Below are 18,794 nucleotides of genomic sequence, written 5' to 3' on the forward strand. Positions count from 1 at the left end.
TTCTCTGTGAAAGTTTTCCAGATAAACACTGAGGGTTGCAGTGTTGAGTCAGTGTATGGGAAGATCCAGATCTTAAAGATACTGGTCTTTCTTCTTCCTTGGCACTTGAAATATTTCTGTTCTTATCCATTTACATAGATAGTATTGGCTTTGTGAATTTGGTGTGGGACTGTGCACTCACAAAATGCAGACGTTCATTTTTACACTCTGAAATAAAATAGTTGGAAAATGTAAGTCCAGGAGTTGTTTTTGACAGGGAGAAAGAGATATTAGTGGAGGAAAAGGAAGGGGTAATCCCCAGTGAAGAACAGAGGGAAAATATGCAGCAAGAATTTGGCTAGCCAACATTTTTGAGGGGAAAAAACCCATGAAGCCTCTCTGTGCATTTATCACATATTGTGTTTCTATGAGAAAAAGGTCACTATAAAAAAATCTTCTGATATTTTTACTCATTGAGTCTCAATAACCTTGATAAAAAAATAGCTCTGTCTTAATATGAAAAAATACTTAATAGCCTGTCATTCATTGAATTCACCCTGATAATTCTCACTGTCACTTAAGGTGTTCTCCATCTGGAACTGCTTCCTGTGGTAGGTTTTGGAGCCAGAACCAGCCATTTTCAACCTCTACCCAAAACTCACTCCATAATAACTCATTCAGCAGCTTTCCAATGAAATCCCTTTAATAACAATTTTAATAAGTTCTACAAGAATCCCTGAGGTCTTAAAGAATTGTAGTGTGCTGGTCATTTCTGGTGCCTGTTTGCTGCCACTCCTGAGGTTTGGTATCAGTTAATCCAGTAGAGCTTGTCTAATCTTTTATCTTTTATTCTAGTGTAGGTGTTCATAGTCTGTCATCAAGTGACCTTTGAGCTGTGACCCTGTGAATTTAGGGCAGTTTTGCCTGACAATAACCAATGCATCTGGCTTACTTCTCTGTCCTCTTTAAGGCTTTGGAAATGTGACTGTTGGACCTGGGTACAGTGTCCCAGGGAACAGAGTAGCAAATACCAGAGAAAAAACATCAGTTTTCTCACTCTTCTCTATTACCCCCTGGTTATCAGAAGAGAAGTGGTTGTTTCCAACTACAGCATCACACATTTAGAGCCTGAGTCAGCAGGGTTCAGGCCTCAGCCTGAACTGGGACAGCAGTGTCTGCTCTTCAGGTGACAGGGAAAGCACCACCAAGGCCCATATGATGCTTTCTCAGACAAAAGCAGGCTCCACATGAAGAAGGATGTTCTAAAGTGTTTCTGCTGTGATTAATTCTTGGTTTGGGAGCTCTGTGTGCAGTGTTGCTAGTCCTCACTTGGAGTGATTCAAACAGGAATGTCCCTTCCTCATCTGGGGAGTTACACTAAATGTATTTCATCCTTGCTTTGGCAGCACATAGACCACATAATGAGCACTCATGGGAAGCAAATCATGCAAGCAGTGACCCTCATTCTGGAAGGGGAGCACAATATAGAAGTCAAAGAGCAGGTACCTTTTCTGTTTTGTGTTGTCTTGGCAGAATAAAATATAAGAGAGCAAAGAATGCTTACTGTTCACAACATGTCATTTTTGTTTGGGATTATGATATGCTGTGAATATTTTACTGAGATCTGTCAGATGAATAACTTCAGTACCTACAAGAATGCTTTTCTTTCTAATGGAGTGTTACAAAATTGTTTGAACTAAATTCAGATTGGTTTTGCAAATGTAGGTTTGGCAAAGAGGAGGGATGTGAGAGCAGAAGAATTAAACTGGGGCCATTGCATGGCAGGAAGGAATCAGTAGGAATAGAAGAGAAGCACCAGCAGGGGAAAGAGCATTCTGGTGCAGCCCAGGAAAAGGTGGGGAGGGACCTGGCCTGACAAATTACAACTTAAGAAAAGCAATCTCAAGGGGAAAGGTAGAAGGAAAGAGGAGACGGCCAGCAGGGAATAGCATCCTGGAGCCAATGTACAAGGACAGCTGCTGTGGGGGTGCTAAAGCAACAGTTAGAGGATAGGGGGGCAGGATTTGGCTGGATAACTCTTGTGCCAGACAAGACAAGTAGTGGGAGAACCTTGTTTCTTCCTCATACTGGGTGTGTGGTGGGGACAGATGGGGGCAGCAAGGAGCTGTGGGAGATGTCAGAGGGTTGCTCTGGCTTGGGTTGGATATGGGGAGCCAACAGCATGGGAAATGAGTGTAGGAGTAGAGCTGGTCTAAATCCCTGCTCAGAAAAGACAGGCTGAAGGCCAACAGGCCTCCTTTGGCAATTTAAGTGAAAATTAGCAAAAAAAGTCCTCAAAGACTCTTGCTAGCAAGTTTAGTGACACCATGGGTCTGAAACAGCTGAGAACTAACCACATGTGGCTTTCTAAATAGGTCTTCCTGATAAGCTGTGGTGACAGGAATGGCCTTTATTGGTGTAGCTTATTCACCTTGCCACACCTATCCAAATTATTTCACAGGAGAACCAGCATACCTGGGAAATGCTCTGTGAAAGGGCTGGGGCTGAATATAGGCTTTGGAGTTTGGGTCCTATGTCCACTGAGCATTTCCTTGGTCCCTGTGGTGCAGCTGGCTCTTATTTCAAGATCCAGTACTACCTGTCTGCACCAGAGCCCCTGCTTGCAGCAGGACAGCGATTGTCTCTGTCACTGCCAGCCTCGTCAGGATGTAATTAGCAGCTTGGAAGTAATTAGTCTCTGCAGCTGCTGACACAGTGCAGTGCAGCTTAGACACAAGCACCATGCAAGTGCTGATCGTGCTCCTGTGTCCTCCCAACATGTCCAGAAAAGATGGTCAAGTTCTTCCAGAGCTCTTTGGGAAAGAGCTTGTGGAGTATCTGCTGGTGATCCTGAGAGCCAGGGAAGGGGCTGTGCCAGTCAAAGCTCTGTGCAGGTAGTGCCAGCGTGGGCCAGGCTGCTTTGAGGGCATCCTGTGGGATGGCTTCTCTAATTTGAAAGAAATAACCAGCTGCAGAAGTATCTGGAGTTACCTTTGCAGGTGACAACTGTGATTAGACTTGTTGAAAACAAATGACTCCTCTGCCAGATCAGCAGGAAGACATCTGTCTCTTCTTTTCCTGGCCTTGAGAATGAGGGGGAAATGGTTGGGGTTTGTTGTTTTTCCTTTCCCCCCAGCCACTGCTACAGAACAGACTGCTTTATATTCCAGGGCATTTATTCTTTCTATATGTTGCAGATTTCCATAAGAGACTTAAAATGTTCTTCCTTGCAATGAATTAATGAGTGCTGCTCTTCATTTTAAAATGGTGATTAATGTTTTTGACCAGGGCTGCTCCCCAGAGTTGGTAACTCCTTTGCATTGGCCCTAGATGTGAGCAAGCTGGAACCTCCAGATTAAAGATATTAAAACAAATTAAAGGAATTGTTTGTCCCAAGTTCAGAGCTGTCAGAGAAGCTGTCATGGGATACGATCTGGGGCCAAATAATTTCCCATTTTTCTCTCTTTCAGACATTGTGTATCCTTGCCAATATAGCAGATGGCACGACAGCAAAAGAACTGATTATGACCAATGATGACATCCTGCAGAAAATCAAATACTACATGGTAGGGAAGATTTCTCTTACAGGATTTGTGTTGGTCTTTTGCAGGAATGAAAAGAGGAAAGTGCTTTAGGATTTTGTTTTGTGAATTATTCACTATCATGCATTTAATTTCCATATAACCAGTGGGGTGTAAGTACAGTTCTGTATGGCAGAGGTGTACAGAGGAACTGACTAAAAGGAAAATCCAGGGGTTATTTCCTATATATTAGGAAATTATATATTAGGGTTATTCACTATATATTAGTGACATCATCTACATAGAAAACATTTAATGAGATTGGAAAAGGCATATCTTGAAGATGTCAGTAAACATTTGGAAGGAAGTAACTGACCACTACCCAAGTGCCTTATATTATGGCCCTATCTTTGAAAGAAGATGTAGATAAGAATTAATCCCAGCTTTGCTATCTTATTTATTACATGATGAATGCCAAAATACAAGTCTTGTGAATTTCTGAATTTCTTCTTCTAAACTTGAGTTCTATTTTTCTATATTTAGAGTCATTCAAATGCTAAACTACAGCTTGCTGCCATGTTCTGTATATCTAATCTCATATGGAATGAAGAGGAAGGTAAGAAACCCTCCTTATTAATGCACAGACAAGTTACTATCCTGATCAAAAAGCTTTTTTTGTTGCATAGTAATCAATTATTTGCAGTGCACAGCGCAGTGGGATCCAAAGTATAATGGGACACAGCATTATAGGTGTAGTGTGGAATGTGGGAGTGGTCAGGAGACACTGAAGAGGATGCAGAGAGCTTTCTGGGGAAGGCACAAGGACACAGTGACAATAAACAGGAACTGGAGACACATAGTGAGAGGTTTTCACCTGTAGCATTTCTGTGAAGTCTCCAAACTATTGGAGTGAAAGACAATTCTTGTAAGAGCTTCCAGATCTAAAGGGACTATGGAAATTCATTTTTGGAGGGAACAGGTTCACTGGAGAGAATAAATGGATTAGAAGGGGATTTCTGCCAAAGAAGTTTTCCACAGTATGGCTGATTTAAGTGGCTTGGGCTGAAACCAGCTAAAGGACTTGTGGGTGGAACTGGGAGCAATGGATAAGGCATTTGGGGAGAAGTCATGGCCTGGCAGAGTGGGAGGTTACCAGGAGGGGGCTGAAGGATGGTGCTGCTCAGGCAAATATGGGGAGAGGAGGAGAGGGCAGAAGTCAGGCTCAGAAACACCTCCAGGGGAATGTTCTCTGCATCCAAATCCTGTGAGATCAGAGATGAGAATAAAACAGCTGAAGTCAGGATACCTTAGGATAAAGATTTTTGCCTTCAAGATGTTCTTGGCTCCAAACACAGAGCACAGCAAAAGAAGCTGGAGCTCCCTGGGGAAGCAGGCAGAACTTGAGGGAGTCTTTCCATGGCTGTGCTGTAGCTGGACATTGCTCCTTACCCCTCCTTTAGCTGGTTCCTGCTCCCACCCCTCTCTGCTGTCCTGCAGACCCTTGGGCTGGTGCCACTCCCAACAATGGGATTGTTGTTGTTGCAGGTTCACAGGAGCGCCAAGACAAACTGCGAGACATGGGAGTAGTAGACATTCTACATAAACTGAGTCAGTCCTCAGATCCAAATCTGTGTGACAAGTGAGTATGAAGATAATACAGGATCACTACAGTTGTTAATCTCAATTAAATTATTTTGAACTAATTAAGCCCAGCAGTAACTTTGCACACACCTGTGTTGTTACCTGTGTTAGTATCCACACAGATCATCTGGCTCCTTCCCAAACACATGAAAAACCAAAAGTTACTGACAATTTCTGGGGTTTTATGTTAACCTTTTGCAATTATCCCTCCTACAGTTAGCAACAGTCGGTATTTATTCCACAGAGGAGAAAATCTGATCTTTGAAAGATGTCGCACACAGACAACACAACTCAAAACTGTGCAGTTATTTTTAAAATGCATTAAATTTGGTATTCTTGGTTTTATGAAAGATGCTCTAGTGTTAGACATCTTTGTAGCAGTTAGGGCTTCTCATCTTAAAATCTATGCCAGATTATTAGCCCTGAAAATGATCATCAGGAACATTTTAATATCCCACTACTGCCACACCAGCCCCCTCCATGAGCTATTATGGCTTGTGATCACAGCAGAAAGCTGGGAAGAAACAAATAAATAATCTTCTTCCGTGTTGATGAGTTGTATCAGGTCCTGGAAAAGTGTGTTAGGGTCATGGTAGCAGGTTGGGAGCTGTGGGGGACAAAGGAAGAGCAAAATGTCTCACTTTAGGTGGGAGGAAACTCAGAATTAGCCCATGTGATTAGCCCACTGGTGGGAGGTGTTCTTGTTTTAACAAAAACATTGTGCAATATTAGATTATGTAAGTTGCATTATTAGACTGGCTCCTTCCTCCCTCTCACCTCACTGTATGTTTTTGGTGGGGCCAGGATTCCTGACAGGACTAATGTGCCTTTGGTATATTCTGACTTGACACTCCTTGATTTCTCAGCTCAAAGACCTGCTTTCCATGGTACACCTGTATTACAGAAAGCAATTGCTCTTCAGTGACTGCTCTTAAGGGGTTTTGGAAGGTGTGTGTAACACACATCCCAAGCCCCACCATGCTGGGAGTGCCTCAGTTTATGCTGGGGTCCAGTGTGCTTGGCTGGATCAGGTTATCCTTGGATGCCAGGTGGATTCTTTAGCAGTTACGACCCCCACAGAGCATTTCTGCACCACGGCCTAGATCCTTCCAAAGTGAGGGAGCCTTTTCCTAAGCCATCCTCCCTCCCTCTCTGCTGGCACACTCTGAGCCTGCCCATGGAGCTGCTGCTGCTGAAGCCAGATTCCTGTAATTAATGGGCTGTTCTTTCTTGCAGGGCGAAGACAGCACTCCAGCAGTACCTTGCATGATCAAAGACTAATTGAATCTATGGACACCCCTCATGTCTACTTAAGGAATAGCAGGAGATACTCCTGACTCCTTATATTTGCACAAGTCACCTTGGGCTGCATTTTTCTCAGGTGCAGGGAGCTGCTTTGCAGAAACAGTTCAAATGATCAGGTCTCCAGTGCACTTGAGAATTTTCTTGAGGTAGTTTCTTTACTCAGAGGACTCGGGGTGGGGGGGTTGTTTTGGTTTTTTGGGTTTTTTTTCCTGAGCTACCTGGACTCTCAGATAGAACAATCAGTCATCATTTTCCTTTTGGGCCTCCAATTCTCTGCTTTTGCTGCAGCCTTGTGTGGGTGCGTGGGTGCTTGAGTGCGTGTGTGTGCCAGGTTGAGTGTGTGGGTGTGAGACCTCACTTTTGGTTTTCCTTTTTTTTTTTTTTTTTTGTGTGAAAATCTTTTTCTACAGGTTTTCAAGGGTTAACCATTGTTTGCTGTACGAATACTTCAATGAATTATATACCGTTTGAATGAAATGTTATTTAAAAAAAAAAAACAAACTGTTGTATCCCATAAAGTTTATTTTGAATTTTGAAGAGATGAATGTTTTTAAGTAAAATATATGCATTTCTGAACTTCAGCTTAACTTACATTATACTTCGTTTTTAAAGAGAAAAATAGAGGGAGACAATAGACTGCAAATTCCAAGCAGCACATTCTGTACTGACAAGGTCCAAGAGTTCTTTGCCACAATACAAGGTCACCAGGTATCGATGACATGCTCAAATCCATGGAATGGGCCAACTGGATTGGGTTTGGGTTTCTTTATGTTTTTAGAAAACAAGCTCATACTTCAGGGTTAGCATGACTGATGCTTTTCAGAAAGGAGCAGGTGGCTGCAAGATCAGCAGGAATAAGCTCCTGCTTTGCCAGCCAGGAACTTGCTCAGCTAATTGCTGAAGGATTGGCTTATTCATGGTCAGAAGGATTTTCTGATCACTGATATCAGTGGAGCAAACAGTGTGTTGCAGAAGTTACATCCTCCAGAGACTAGAAGGAGCTGGCAAGCAGGATTAAGAGATTGCTTTTGTTTTGAATCCTTTATCTCCACAAATAGTTAAGTGACTTCCAAATTATTTCCACAAATTATCAACTGGCTGCATTAAGTTGGAGAAGGGATGGAAAAACTGGGGCTTCTGTCTTGTTTTATACTCAGTAACGTTGCTCCAGATTTTCTGTATATATGCAGCTATACACACATGCATGGATTTAGATTGCTGGATAATTGGTGAGGTGTGACTGCATCCAGAAGCCTGGACTGTCCACATGTTCCTGAAATGCTGCCCGCAAGTGTGCAGGGGGAAACACGAGTACAAGTGAGGTCAGGCTGGAATGACAGAGCCCAGTGATTTCCCAGTCTCCTCAGGCAGTTCAGGGTTCTGACTCACTGCCCAGGTCTCCTTTCTGGAGACCATAGTTCATAGTCAGACTCTCCAGACACTGTATTTACATAGCACTAACAGGCACTAGAGTTTGCAGCCAATGTCTTAAACCAAATCCTTCTTCTCTTACACTGAGCTTCAGGAAGGCTGCAGCAAGAAGAGAAGTCTGTAACTTTGCTAACCAATTTTGATAATTATCTAAAACTTTTATTTCTAATCAAAAGGTCAAATTGTGATGACAGCCTTACTTTTTTTCCAAGGTAACTCTTTGTGTCAGAAAATGTGACCACAGTTTGGCCTGGAATTTGAATGTGTTGTGTATCAGATAACTGTTATCACTTGGTTGCAAAGGAGAATATCTGCATTTCATGTAACTTCTTCCACTCTCAAAGACAAATAAAAGTGAGCACCTGACACATTTCCCCCAAGCATTGCAGTAAGTGGCAATTTTTAACGTCCTTCTGCAAATGTTTCATGATGGACTTTGGGGATTGAACAAAAGGGAAAGTAAAAATATGTGAGAACTTGTTAAATCTCAGTACCTCAGAAGCAAAGCCTTGTTTATAAAATTGAATCAAATATATTTTTGCTTGAACTGAGAAAAAAGTTCTGAGGCAGGTATTGTAAATGCAAAACTGTCCAGTGGGCATCTCCCTGATCCATTTGCACTCCTGTCTGTGTTTAAGAGCTCGAGTTCTTATGTATCTCTTCTCATCCTTCCCCAGCTCACATTTCTAAAAGCAAATCTGAGTTTGATTCTATAGAACTTTGGTGCCTACAGGTATTCAGAAAAAAAGGTGAGTAAAAGTATCTCTGTACAAGTTTTGAGGTGGTTTCCTAAAATTCTGCCAGAAAAACTAAAAACCAATGCTCAGACAATCTTGTTGCTGCATGAGAACAGTTGACATTTTCCACAGGTATAGAGAGGACAAACTGTTGGATGAGAACATTTTTACATTCACTTAAACTTTGTGAATAATTTTTGATGATGCTATAGGTATGTACAAAAAGAAGAATACTGTAAATAAAAAGACCTTTACCAGAACATCTAGATTTTTCTCAGCTTCCTGGAGAAATATGAGCTTTCTATGTCAACTTCTCTACAGCCTGAGATTCACAGTGGGACAGACTTTCCTGGTCACCCAGAGCTTTCCCAACTTAATGAGGTAGCAGCAGCTTGCGAATTCCAGGATTGCTTACAGAACCAAAGCAAATGAATCACCAGGATTTCTGCTGTTCTTGGGCCATTTCTCTGCTGAAAAGCCATCCTGACAGATGTTGATAAGTATGTCCTCTCTTTATACATGGGTCTAGTGACGGGAGTCCTCCTTTCAGAGGTTACATGTTGCTACAAAGTGAAGTTGAGCAGGGCATTTGGGACACCAGCTGTCAGACAATGGTACCCTTGGCTCTCCCCACCACTTTCATTCCACATTTGGACTGTTTTTCCCACACAGAAAATCAAATAAAACATCATGTGGCTATTGTTCCAGTCACAGATTTGCATTGTGACAGTGAAAGAAGCCAAGTAACCTGTGTAAAGCAGCTTCTGCCAGGATATTCTAAAGGCAAACGTCTCATATTTTGTTAATATTTATTTGTACAGACTTTACCTATTGCCATGGATGCTGCGCCTCCTCAAAACTGCTGAAGCAGTGACACAGCAGGCAGAGGAATCACTAAGCCTGATATTAGGTTCTTGAAGAGTAGAAAATGGCTTTAAAAGGGCTTTCATTGGTAATCCTGAAATGTGAGCACAAGAGCAAGTGGTGGTCAAAATCATCAGGGCTTTTCTTTAGGCTGATTGCCACAAAAAGAGACATTCTGAGGGTGTTGATGCACCAAAACCTGAATCCTCAGCCAGGAGGACAGTGAACAGCTGGAGGACCAGGCATTGTATGCTGTGTGACACGAAGCACCTCCAAAGTGTGCCCCTGCAGCCCAATGTGCCCAGCTGTGGGAAGGGATGGGGTAAGAGCAGCAGCCCTGCCTTAACAGCATCACCAGGGGTGCTGTGCTCTCACTGCAGAGAGGAAAAGAAAACCACAAACCGAGCTTGTTTGGGTGGGGACAGCCTTGCTCAGTGCTGCGAGGTCATGCCTGGATCCCACGCCTTGCTTTGAGACCCCAGTTTAGGAGAGAGGTGGGAAGACTGGAGAGGAGGGTGTGTTGGGCTGGGAGGTGCCAGGCAGGTGAGGCAGGCACAGGAGGCAGAAAAGCTCCACCTGCAGCTGCTGCTCCAGGAGTCCCAGGGGAGATGGAGCTGAACTTGGGCTGCAGCCGGCACTGGACACGGGGGAGGGAGTGGGCTGGGCTGGGCTGGGCTGACGCTGCCCTGGTGATGCCAGCGCTGCCATGGCAGCCTTGGGGTCCTGCCAGCTGCTGTACAAGGCCCTGGAAGGGAGCTGCAGTTAAGGCCCTGCAGCAGCATCTCGGTTCTTGGGGGAGGTGTGAGCAAAGGTGTGTCCAGGTTTGGAGCACTGCACCATTGCTGTGGGTGCTGTGTCTGGGCTGGAGCAGCAGAGACAGGTAAAAAGCTCTCTCTGTGGTGCAGGTTGGCCAGCACTTGGATCCAGGTGATTAGAAGCCATCTGTAGTGCTTTGTGTTTGGGACAGCTGCTCAAAGGACCCTGTTCCTGCAGAAGGATGGCTACAAAGAAAAAGGAGGTAATGCTGCAGGTCAGTAGTAGTAGGCAGGCCTTTACTAGATCTTTTAAACTCTAAGTAAGTGCAAAGGATGGAGTTCAGTCTTGGGGTATCTCAGATTCTGCTGGCAAAGCCCCACTGTGAGGTCCTTGTGGGGAAGAGGCGTCCCTGGAGGCAGGTGGGAAGCGTGGGAGGACCTGGCAGGTCACATGTGTCCCCAGTCAGGGCTGTGGGGTGCAGAGGGAGCTGCTGCATGGCTGCAGGTTGTGTCTGGGGCTCTTGGGGCCTAGCACAGGTTTGGCTGCTGTCAGAGACCAAAATGCCTCTGTTTTGTGAGGTAATAGCTCAGAGGACATTTAGGAGTTTGCGTGGGGTTGGCATATGTCCTGGATGGCAAGAGTTACTGGATGTTTCTGACCAGGTCATGTTCAGAAAGATTGCTGTAAAGTTAGAAAAGCCACAAGATACAAGAAAGACTCAAAGGCTGAAAAATCTATTTCACAGTGATGTGTAGAGGAATTTTTCCTGTTTACACTGCACAGGTGACCTAGTGATGCTTTATAACTACTGCATGAGAAGAAGGGGGTTTTATGAGCAGTTCGCAATGCAAAAACATTGAAAACCAGAAATGGGTTCTGCAGATCTGCTTCAAATTTTGAGAGCAGTTCAGTATTCACAAGAGAGAAATAATGAAAAGTATTATGGGCTCTATGACCTTGTTTATTCGTTGTTTAAACTGGGAAATGTGGACATGTGTAACAAGGAAAGAGGGGCACTTTACGAAGGTAGGAATAGTTTCTGTTGCTGCTTGTCCAGCTGTGTTCCTGTGGGATAGGGAACTTTACATCAACTAGACCGTGCCCCTTTGGCAGTGAAGGGAAATCTGGGTCTATATCTGCACATCTGGGATTTTTTACATCTGCAGATGAAAGCTGAACCTGTGTAGGACATGAGGGGATGTCCTGGAAGGGATCTGCTTTTGTTAGGGAAAAGCCAAGTCCAAGCAGCCTCAGGACATCCAAATTAGCAAAGTACCTTGAAGAGTGCCAGCAGTACTTGAGTCCAGCATTTGAACTTATGGCCAAATTCATTACTACAAAATACTGTCATAAATAATTTAGACTTGTTAGCATTCTGTGAAACACTCCAAGGGTGGTCCCAGCACTAGGAATAATTAAATTTTGTAGTTCTGCAGGTGTTCTCTGAGAAAACTAAGCTTGGGTCATGTGCTGAACAGGCAAATAAATAGAGGTGTCTGAACAACTCCCTGTTCCCTGAGCGGGACAGGGCCCTGGAGAAACTGCCCAGTGTGACCCCCAGTGATGTAGCTCTGAACACCTGTGAGAGAGTATTTCATTTGGACTGGAGTTCCCACTCTTGGAATTCTTGGCTGTGAGATTTTAGCAGCTCTTTAATGCCCATTGGTGTTAATTATTATGAAATAGCTGGCCTTGATGAAACTTGCTGTCTTCCACTGCAGTCTAAATGTAGTTGGGGTTGATGATACCCACTGAGGAAGGAATCAGGAATTTTCATTGTTCAGGATGAACAAAACCAGATCTTGCATTTCTCCAGAAGCCTTTTTTATTTTAACTTGCTGTGTTTTTCTAAGTACATCCTGAAGGGCAAGTCCTGTAAGATGGGGAAAATGTGAAGGATTATATCCTTTCTAATAACAGTATTGGGAGTGTGGGATAATAGAGTGGGTGGTGCTGTGTGTGGAATGGTCTAGGGCATCCTTGACAGGGTCAGTCCCTGAGCAAACTGATCTAATGCTGAGTTTTGTGCAGGAGAGTAGGTGAAGGACTCCATGGGCCCCTCCCAGCCCAGAACTTTGTGTTCTCTGCTCACTGTGCTTTGGAAGTCTTTAGGTAACAGCTGGGAATTCAGGTAAGGACATGCTGGCTTCAGACCACCCTCCAGTGCCCACACATCATGGAAATTGTGTATTTACTAGTTTGGTTTATCAAGGCTGAAACATCTCAAATAGTAGAGTTTGTGTGCAGGCAAGGTGAGAAACTGCTGCTGGAGAATCAGGTGATTCATAAATCCTGTGAGAACTGGGCCTGAACGAGGTGTGGTTCAACTGGAACCCTGGGCAGGCAGATGGAGATCCTGACAAGTGGATGCGGGTCTGGGATCCCAGTTTGGGGGCCCCAGCCAACCCCCAGAACAGCCCTTTGCAAACTGAGTCTGGGATCCCCAGGCAGCCACTGTTCCAGTAGTGCCACTAACCATGGGAGCACTTGCCCTTGGCTGGATGCTGCTGCCCTTTCCCTCTGCATTTCCTTGGATCTTGTGAGACATCCTGATCAGCTGGTCAGAGGTGAGAGAACCACAGTCAGAGGAGTTTCCTGAGTGCTCTGGTAATGCCTCTTCAGGCAGGTTTGTCCCTCTTGAGTGAATTGTCAATATGTTTGCAGCAACTGGGTAGTACCTGATGAATTACTGTGGCTTTTACTGTGTTTTTCAATTTTCCACACAGATTAACATTACTAGCCAGGAGCTTTGGGAAGAAATGCTTTGTCTCAAAGGACTCATTGGTAAGGGTTTGGTCAGCACACTGAATTGTTCTTGTTCTGTGTTAAAAGGACATCAGGACTGTTAGGAATTACCAGTGTTAAGGATGCTTAGTCAGTCTCTCTAGTCCCCTTAACCTGAATGGAAGAAAAAAATATTCTAACAGAGTTGAGACCAGCAGGAGGTTGTAGTCCTCTTCATTTATGTGGGACAGTCCTCATGCAATCCAAGCAGTGCTGGTCCATCCAGTCTCCACTGCTTGGAACAGGAGTGTCCCCAGCACAAGGAGCAGCCCTGGCTCCCAAGGTTCTTGGGAAAACCTCATATGCTCTACCTCTGTGCAGCAGTTTTCCATGGGAAATTTGCTATCTCCAAGGTCACAGCCATGCCCATGTTTCTACTTAAGACTCCTCCACATCATTCTTAGTAACGTAATAATGTGTAGTAAAATTCAAGTAATACTCTTAGTATTCTGTAATGTAATTCTGTCCTCTGATGCAGCATTTCAAACCTTGCAAGGGCTCCCAGTTCAGAGCTGAATCCAGCCCTTGTAGCACATGGTCTGTTGGTCTGTGTCTGAACTGACCCGTTTGTGCCTCGTTCTGACCCATTTTCCTGCTTGCAGTTGTCGATGTGTTTCAAGCCTGGTGTGGCCCATGCAAACCAGTAGTGAATCTGTTCCAAAAAATCAAGAATGAAGTTGGCAGTAATCTCCTGCATTTTGCTGTGGTAAGATCTCACTTGGCACTGCTTAAAATACCCAGTCCTCTGAAATCAGCTGAGGTCTAAGGGCTGAAGTCACTTATCTTTCCAATATTTAGCCCAAACCAAAGTAGTGCAGGAGTTGCAGCTGCTGGGACTGAACCTGCCACATACAGGGGCTTGGGTATATCTATAAGAATTCATATAATTAAGGATTTTCAGGCTTCAACTGCTCTATGCTTTCCAGATTTCTACTTAAGAAAGAAACATTAGACAGAGTTATTAACACATTGCCTCTGATGTAGAGGGAGAGGCTGAATGAGCTGGATTTGGTCACCCTGGAGAGGAAAAGGGACAGATGTCTAGTGGGGGGGAGGATGGAGAAGGCAGAGGCTGATGTCTGTTAGGGAAACACAGCAGCAGGACACGAGATAATGGCCTAAGTTGCAGCAGGGAAAGGTCCAAGTAAATAGAAAAGTGTTCAGGTGGGAGTGTAGGACACTGGGACAAGTTCCCAAAGTGCTGTGCAGAGCTGATTCTTGGAAAAGCTCAAAACTGCCACAACCTGCTGTAGCACTGAGAGCAGCCCTGCCCAGCCCTGGGCAGGGTCTGGGACTGGAGCCCTTCACAAGTCCCTCCCTGCCTCAGCCATGTGGTGACTTTGTGTTCTGGTGCCTTTCCTGGCTGGTGGCAGCTCTGGACTGAGGACAGAGCTGAGGGCAGTGTGGTTTCTCATGGCTCAGCCCTCCTGTCTCTGCTGCCACTCCAGCTCCTCCTGGCACTTCTCAGCCTCATGGGCAGGAGACCTGAATTCACTTCTCAGGCTTTTTCTCTGGAACTCACCCAGGCAAGCTGCTGGGAATAGATATCCCTGTCCCACAGGAGTGCTGCTCCAGCTCCTGCAGGTGACATCTGCCTGCTTCTCAGGCTCTGAACTGAGCTGTGAGCTGGCTGTGCCCCTGGCTCTGACCAGTGTCATTTTGTCCCCTAAGTCTGGGACCCAGAGGTGTTTTCCTGTGTGTGGGGGGATGAGTACTAGCCAGCTGAGGGTGTCTGAGTCCAGGCACTTGTGTGTGCATCCCTCTGGAGCAGAAATGCTTTTCTAGAAACACCTATTTTATTTTACATTCCTTTTAGGCTGAAGTTGATTCCATTGATGCCCTGGAAAAATACAGAGGACAATGTGAGCCTGTCTTTCTCTTTTATACAGTGAGTGAAAATATTTTCCCAGTGGTTGCATAGCAATAAATGTGACCTGCTGGTGGGAACAGTGGTCCTTTGGGGAGGATATTTTATTTCTTTCACATGTTATGGGACAATTTTATTTGCTCTGTATCTGCTGGTAATCAAATGCTGTGCAGATAAGAATATACAGCCAGTGTGCTGCCATGTGGAGCCTTCAGGTTCAGCCTGCTGCTTCTGCAGGACCTCACTCCTCTCACAAGCTGCATTGCTTCATCCTGAGACTGATGAGGAGACACAGAGCAGGTTGTTCCAAGCTTCCCTCTTGCTGTGGAGCAGAGCAGCTCTGAGGGGAGGAGTGTACATGATGTGGGTGATGTTCTGCTGTGGGGAATTCCAGAGCCCAGAGAACACAACCTGAGCACTTGCTGACTGATTTGTTTTCACACCTTCCAGGGAGGAGAATTAGTGGCTGTTGTAAGAGGAGCAGATGCACCATTGCTGCAGAAGACCATCCTGAAACAGCTGGCAGGGGAAAGGAAGGGTTTACGTGGAGGAGAGCCCATGGTGGTAATGGGTCACTAAAGCTTCAGACACCTGTAGATGTGCATGCAAGAGGAGAGCTTCAGCTCCCCATGGCCAGCATAGCTCTAAAGCAGAACTTTTCTTGCAAAAATCCCTTTCTCTGCCCAGCCAACCTCCTAAGCCACTACCACAGGCACTGGCTTTGTGTGTGTGGTCTAAAGTAATGACATTTCTCAGGAGCAAAACTGTCTTACTTATGTGTTACCTGCTGCTCCTAAGGCATCTCTAAAGCCTGCAGCTCTCTGCTGATGTTGCTGGCCTGTTCTTGGGAATGCTTTTCCCCCAGCTCTTGCTGTGCACTGAGAGCTCAGCAGGTGACCCTGGACAGGCAGGTCCTCTGCTGTCCCTGCTGAGCCGACCTGGCCCAGGACAGCAGGAGGGCTGTTCCTGCTCAGGGGGAGCTGGGACCTGGGGCCCTGCCTGGCACGGGCTCACCTGGATCACCTGTGGGATGTTCCTGTCTCATCCATGTGCTCTTGCTGCTAGGTGCCAGACAGCTTCTCCAGAGAGCAAGGAAGCACAGCTCCCCTTGAGGAGGAGCAACAGCAAGGACTAACAGGTAAGGCAAGGCATAGGTGTGGGATGTTCTCTGGGCCTTGAGCTGGAACCTTTAAAAGCTGGAGCCTTCAGCACGGATTCAGCTGCTGCTGGTTCCTACACCTGACACAAGGTGACTGGGGAGAGTCACCTTGAAACACACCCATCGTTTGGGTGTCTGGCACTGTGAAACTGGGGTATTTATCTTTCCAATGTGTTTTATCTTACATTTGCCCTGCCCTCCCCCCTCACCTTCTGCCTGGCAAGGGCTCCTGGAGACCCCACATGGCTTTCTGTTTCCAGGTGGTTTTTAAAAGAAAACACAAATGCTTGGGCTCCAAATCTGCTTATACCATCTCCTGCCTTGTCTAAAATTAGCCACGAATTCCCAAAGGCTTTTGCATCGTCTCCTAAAAAGGGACATTTTTTTCCTTGGCTTTGCTGGGACAATGCTGCATCCTGTGCACACCAAATCTTAGGCTCCAGAATGTGGGAATGGAACCAAAACCCGCCTGGCTTTAGCTGAAGCACCATGGGATGAAGGGGCGTGTGAGGGATGTTGGTCTCTGCTTCTCCTTTCTGCGCCTATTGTTAATTTCGTTCATTTTCTTCCCTCGGAGGCTGACGCACCCATCGGGTCCGGGATGACGACCGCAGCCGTGGAGCAGATGCGACCTTTTTCAATAAATACAAGATTTCCGTGCGGCAGCAGCAGCGGTTCCGTGTCCTTGGTGTCCCTCGGTGCCCGCCGGCGGCGCGCGGCCCCTTTAAGGCTGGCGCGGGGGCGGCCCCGCCGCGCTGCGGCTGCGTGGGGAGGAGGCTCGGGTCGCGGGTTCGAGTCCCGGCGGAGCCGGCCCGGCCATGGCCGCGGCCCTCGAGCCAGCGGAGGCCGAGCCGTGCCCGGAGCCGCCCGCGCACCGGCTGAGCGTGGCGGAGCTCGACCGTGAGCTGGACTCTCGCAGCGAGCTGGTGCGTCCCGAACCGCCGCGGAGGCGGCACGGCCGGGCCGCGGGGGCTGTGCCTGCCCGGGCGCTTCCCGCAGGGCCGGGCGCCCGCCGAGGGAGGCTCGGAGGGTCCCTGAGACGCGCGAGGGACGGTCGGACCCCTCACACAGCCGGCCTGAGGGAGGGTCGGCGGCTCCCTCCACACTCCTGGGAGGGAGGGTCGGGCCTCTCGGGTACCCGGGAGGGAGGGTCGGCGGGGCCGTCCCAGGCTGATTGCGCCAGTTCCTGTATCGTGACATGGGTCGCTGTCACTGTCATTTACTGAAATTTCGCGTGCTTCACCGTATGTAAGAAAAAAAATAACAACCCCCAAAGTTCTGTATGGCGGGTGCCTTATGTAGCAGGTGCAGAGTCAGTCATTTAATTTCACTCTTGCTGCAAGACCCTTTATAGTGCAATAGCGTGTTTATTCTCAGAACATCAGAAGTATTCTATGACTGTTTGTGGAAATAAGTTTCACACAGCCTCCAAGAAGGAAATATCCTCACTCAGCCAGGTGAAACTGTGTGTGAGCCTGCCCTCAGAGCTCTTGCCTGCCTTTCCAGGCAGAGGCGTGTATAGCTGCTTTTTATGTGGTTGTAATTAGGGTTTGGAAGGAGGAGCAGGCAACCTAAACTCAGGCTGTGGTTTCTGATGTACAGATTGACGACAAAGAATTCGACATTCCTCAAGTTGATACCCCTCCAACGCTGGAGAGCATCCTAAATGAGGTGAGTGAACCATCTGACAGGGGAGTCAGGTGAGGCAGCACATGCTCCTTTTCCTTTACTCTTACTGTGAGTTTCCTGGAAGACAACATTGTAGAGCTTCATGGCTTCCTGATGCTGATAGCTAGCAGGTGCATACTCAGTGGAGTAATTGCTCTACAGTGTGTGATACGGAATTTTGGTGTTGTTGTTTTTTTTTTTTTTTTTAATTAAAATATCCACAGCTGCAGCATAAATGGTTTTCATCAAGTCCAAGCACATTCATCTGTAGATCTGGAGAGTCACCTGAAGTCTAGGCAGCCTATTAAAGGTCAGGGTCACTAGACAGCTGTTTTTAGCTAAAAGTAATTATAGAGTATTCAGAGTAGTTCTGAAACTGTGAGAGGAGATGAGAGCTAGATTCTTCACAGCTTCATTTGTATTGTTCCTTTTACATATAAGGTGTCCCAAACAGACAGTCTGGGAACAAGAGGAGTAGTAGGGGTAGCTATGTCCTGTTTCTGCTGGTGCCTTGAGTAGTGGAAGTTCAGTAAATTTGGGTTTTCTCAAACTTTAAGGACATGCAGTGACATACATGTCAGAGGAGTAGATTCCAAGTCTTAAACTTGAGCGTGATAATGAAGAAGATACAGTTCAGCGCAGACAAAGTCTTATTGCAGTATCTCAGTAAACTTAGGATGGGAATGACTGGCAAAACATTTCTGAAAAGGATTTTAGCAGAGAACAATCTGTCTGAGCCAAAAAGACAAACAGCTGCAGTTCAGAAAGAGATGCTTAATGAGCACAGGGCTGCCAGGTGTAAGTGAAATGAGGGGCAGCTGCTCTGCTCCCTGCTTGTTTGGCATCAGCTGGGGCATTGTGTTTGCTCCCTCTGGCTTTGTGCTGAGAGAACAACAGGAGCTGCACTGGTTTTAGAACACATCAGGGAGAATGGCTTTTTGAAAAACTGTAATAAAAAATTCCAGGCTAAGACTGACAGGAGAGAGAGATTGCAAACAGAAGAGCTGAGAAAAGAGCAAAATCAACTCTTGTGGCAGCTGGAGGGATTTCTGGGCTCTTAGTGCCACTTGGTGAAGTGCTGG

The 18,794-nt window shown here is 46.1% G+C and overlaps 3 protein-coding genes across 8 annotated transcripts in view; all 3 read left to right on the top strand.

The window, feature by feature from the left end:
* Positions 1-8,874, top strand: part of ARMC8 (armadillo repeat containing 8) — a 63,059-nt gene extending 54,185 nt beyond the window's left edge. For all 4 annotated transcript variants that reach the window (XM_053951239.1, XM_053951241.1, XM_053951240.1 and 1 more), the window contains 5 exons: positions 1,386-1,481; positions 3,450-3,545; positions 4,044-4,116; positions 5,046-5,139; positions 6,378-8,874. In XM_053951239.1, the coding sequence (XP_053807214.1) occupies positions 1,386-1,481; positions 3,450-3,545; positions 4,044-4,116; positions 5,046-5,139; positions 6,378-6,411 (393 nt within the window). In that variant the 3' untranslated portion in view covers positions 6,412-8,874. The remainder of the gene's footprint in view (positions 1-1,385; positions 1,482-3,449; positions 3,546-4,043; positions 4,117-5,045; positions 5,140-6,377) is intronic.
* A 1,844-nt stretch (positions 8,875-10,718) lies between these two features.
* Positions 10,719-16,715, top strand: NME9 (NME/NM23 family member 9). Of its 2 annotated transcripts, XM_053951190.1 has the most exons (6): positions 10,719-13,018; positions 13,621-13,724; positions 14,835-14,906; positions 15,336-15,449; positions 15,951-16,023; positions 16,622-16,715. In XM_053951190.1, the coding sequence occupies exons 1-6, from the start codon at positions 12,916-12,918 to the stop codon at positions 16,624-16,626; spliced, it is 471 nt and encodes a 156-aa protein (XP_053807165.1). In that variant the 5' UTR covers positions 10,719-12,915; the 3' UTR covers positions 16,627-16,715. The 2 variants fall into 2 exon arrangements, with proteins under 2 accessions (XP_053807165.1, XP_053807164.1); XM_053951189.1 differs by having other exon boundaries at positions 15,951-16,715.
* Positions 16,716-16,825: 110 nt separating this feature from the next.
* The window catches only part of VPS8 (VPS8 subunit of CORVET complex), a 65,466-nt gene continuing 63,497 nt past the window's right edge, over positions 16,826-18,794 (top strand). For both annotated transcript variants that reach the window (XM_053951185.1, XM_053951186.1), the window contains exons 1-2: positions 16,826-16,970; positions 17,647-17,715. In XM_053951185.1, coding sequence (XP_053807160.1) covers positions 16,863-16,970; positions 17,647-17,715 — 177 coding nt within the window. In that variant the 5' untranslated portion in view covers positions 16,826-16,862. The remainder of the gene's footprint in view (positions 16,971-17,646; positions 17,716-18,794) is intronic.

Source organism: Vidua chalybeata, chromosome 10 (genome assembly GCF_026979565.1).
Source record: "Vidua chalybeata isolate OUT-0048 chromosome 10, bVidCha1 merged haplotype, whole genome shotgun sequence".
Lineage (NCBI taxonomy): Eukaryota > Metazoa > Chordata > Aves > Passeriformes > Viduidae > Vidua > Vidua chalybeata.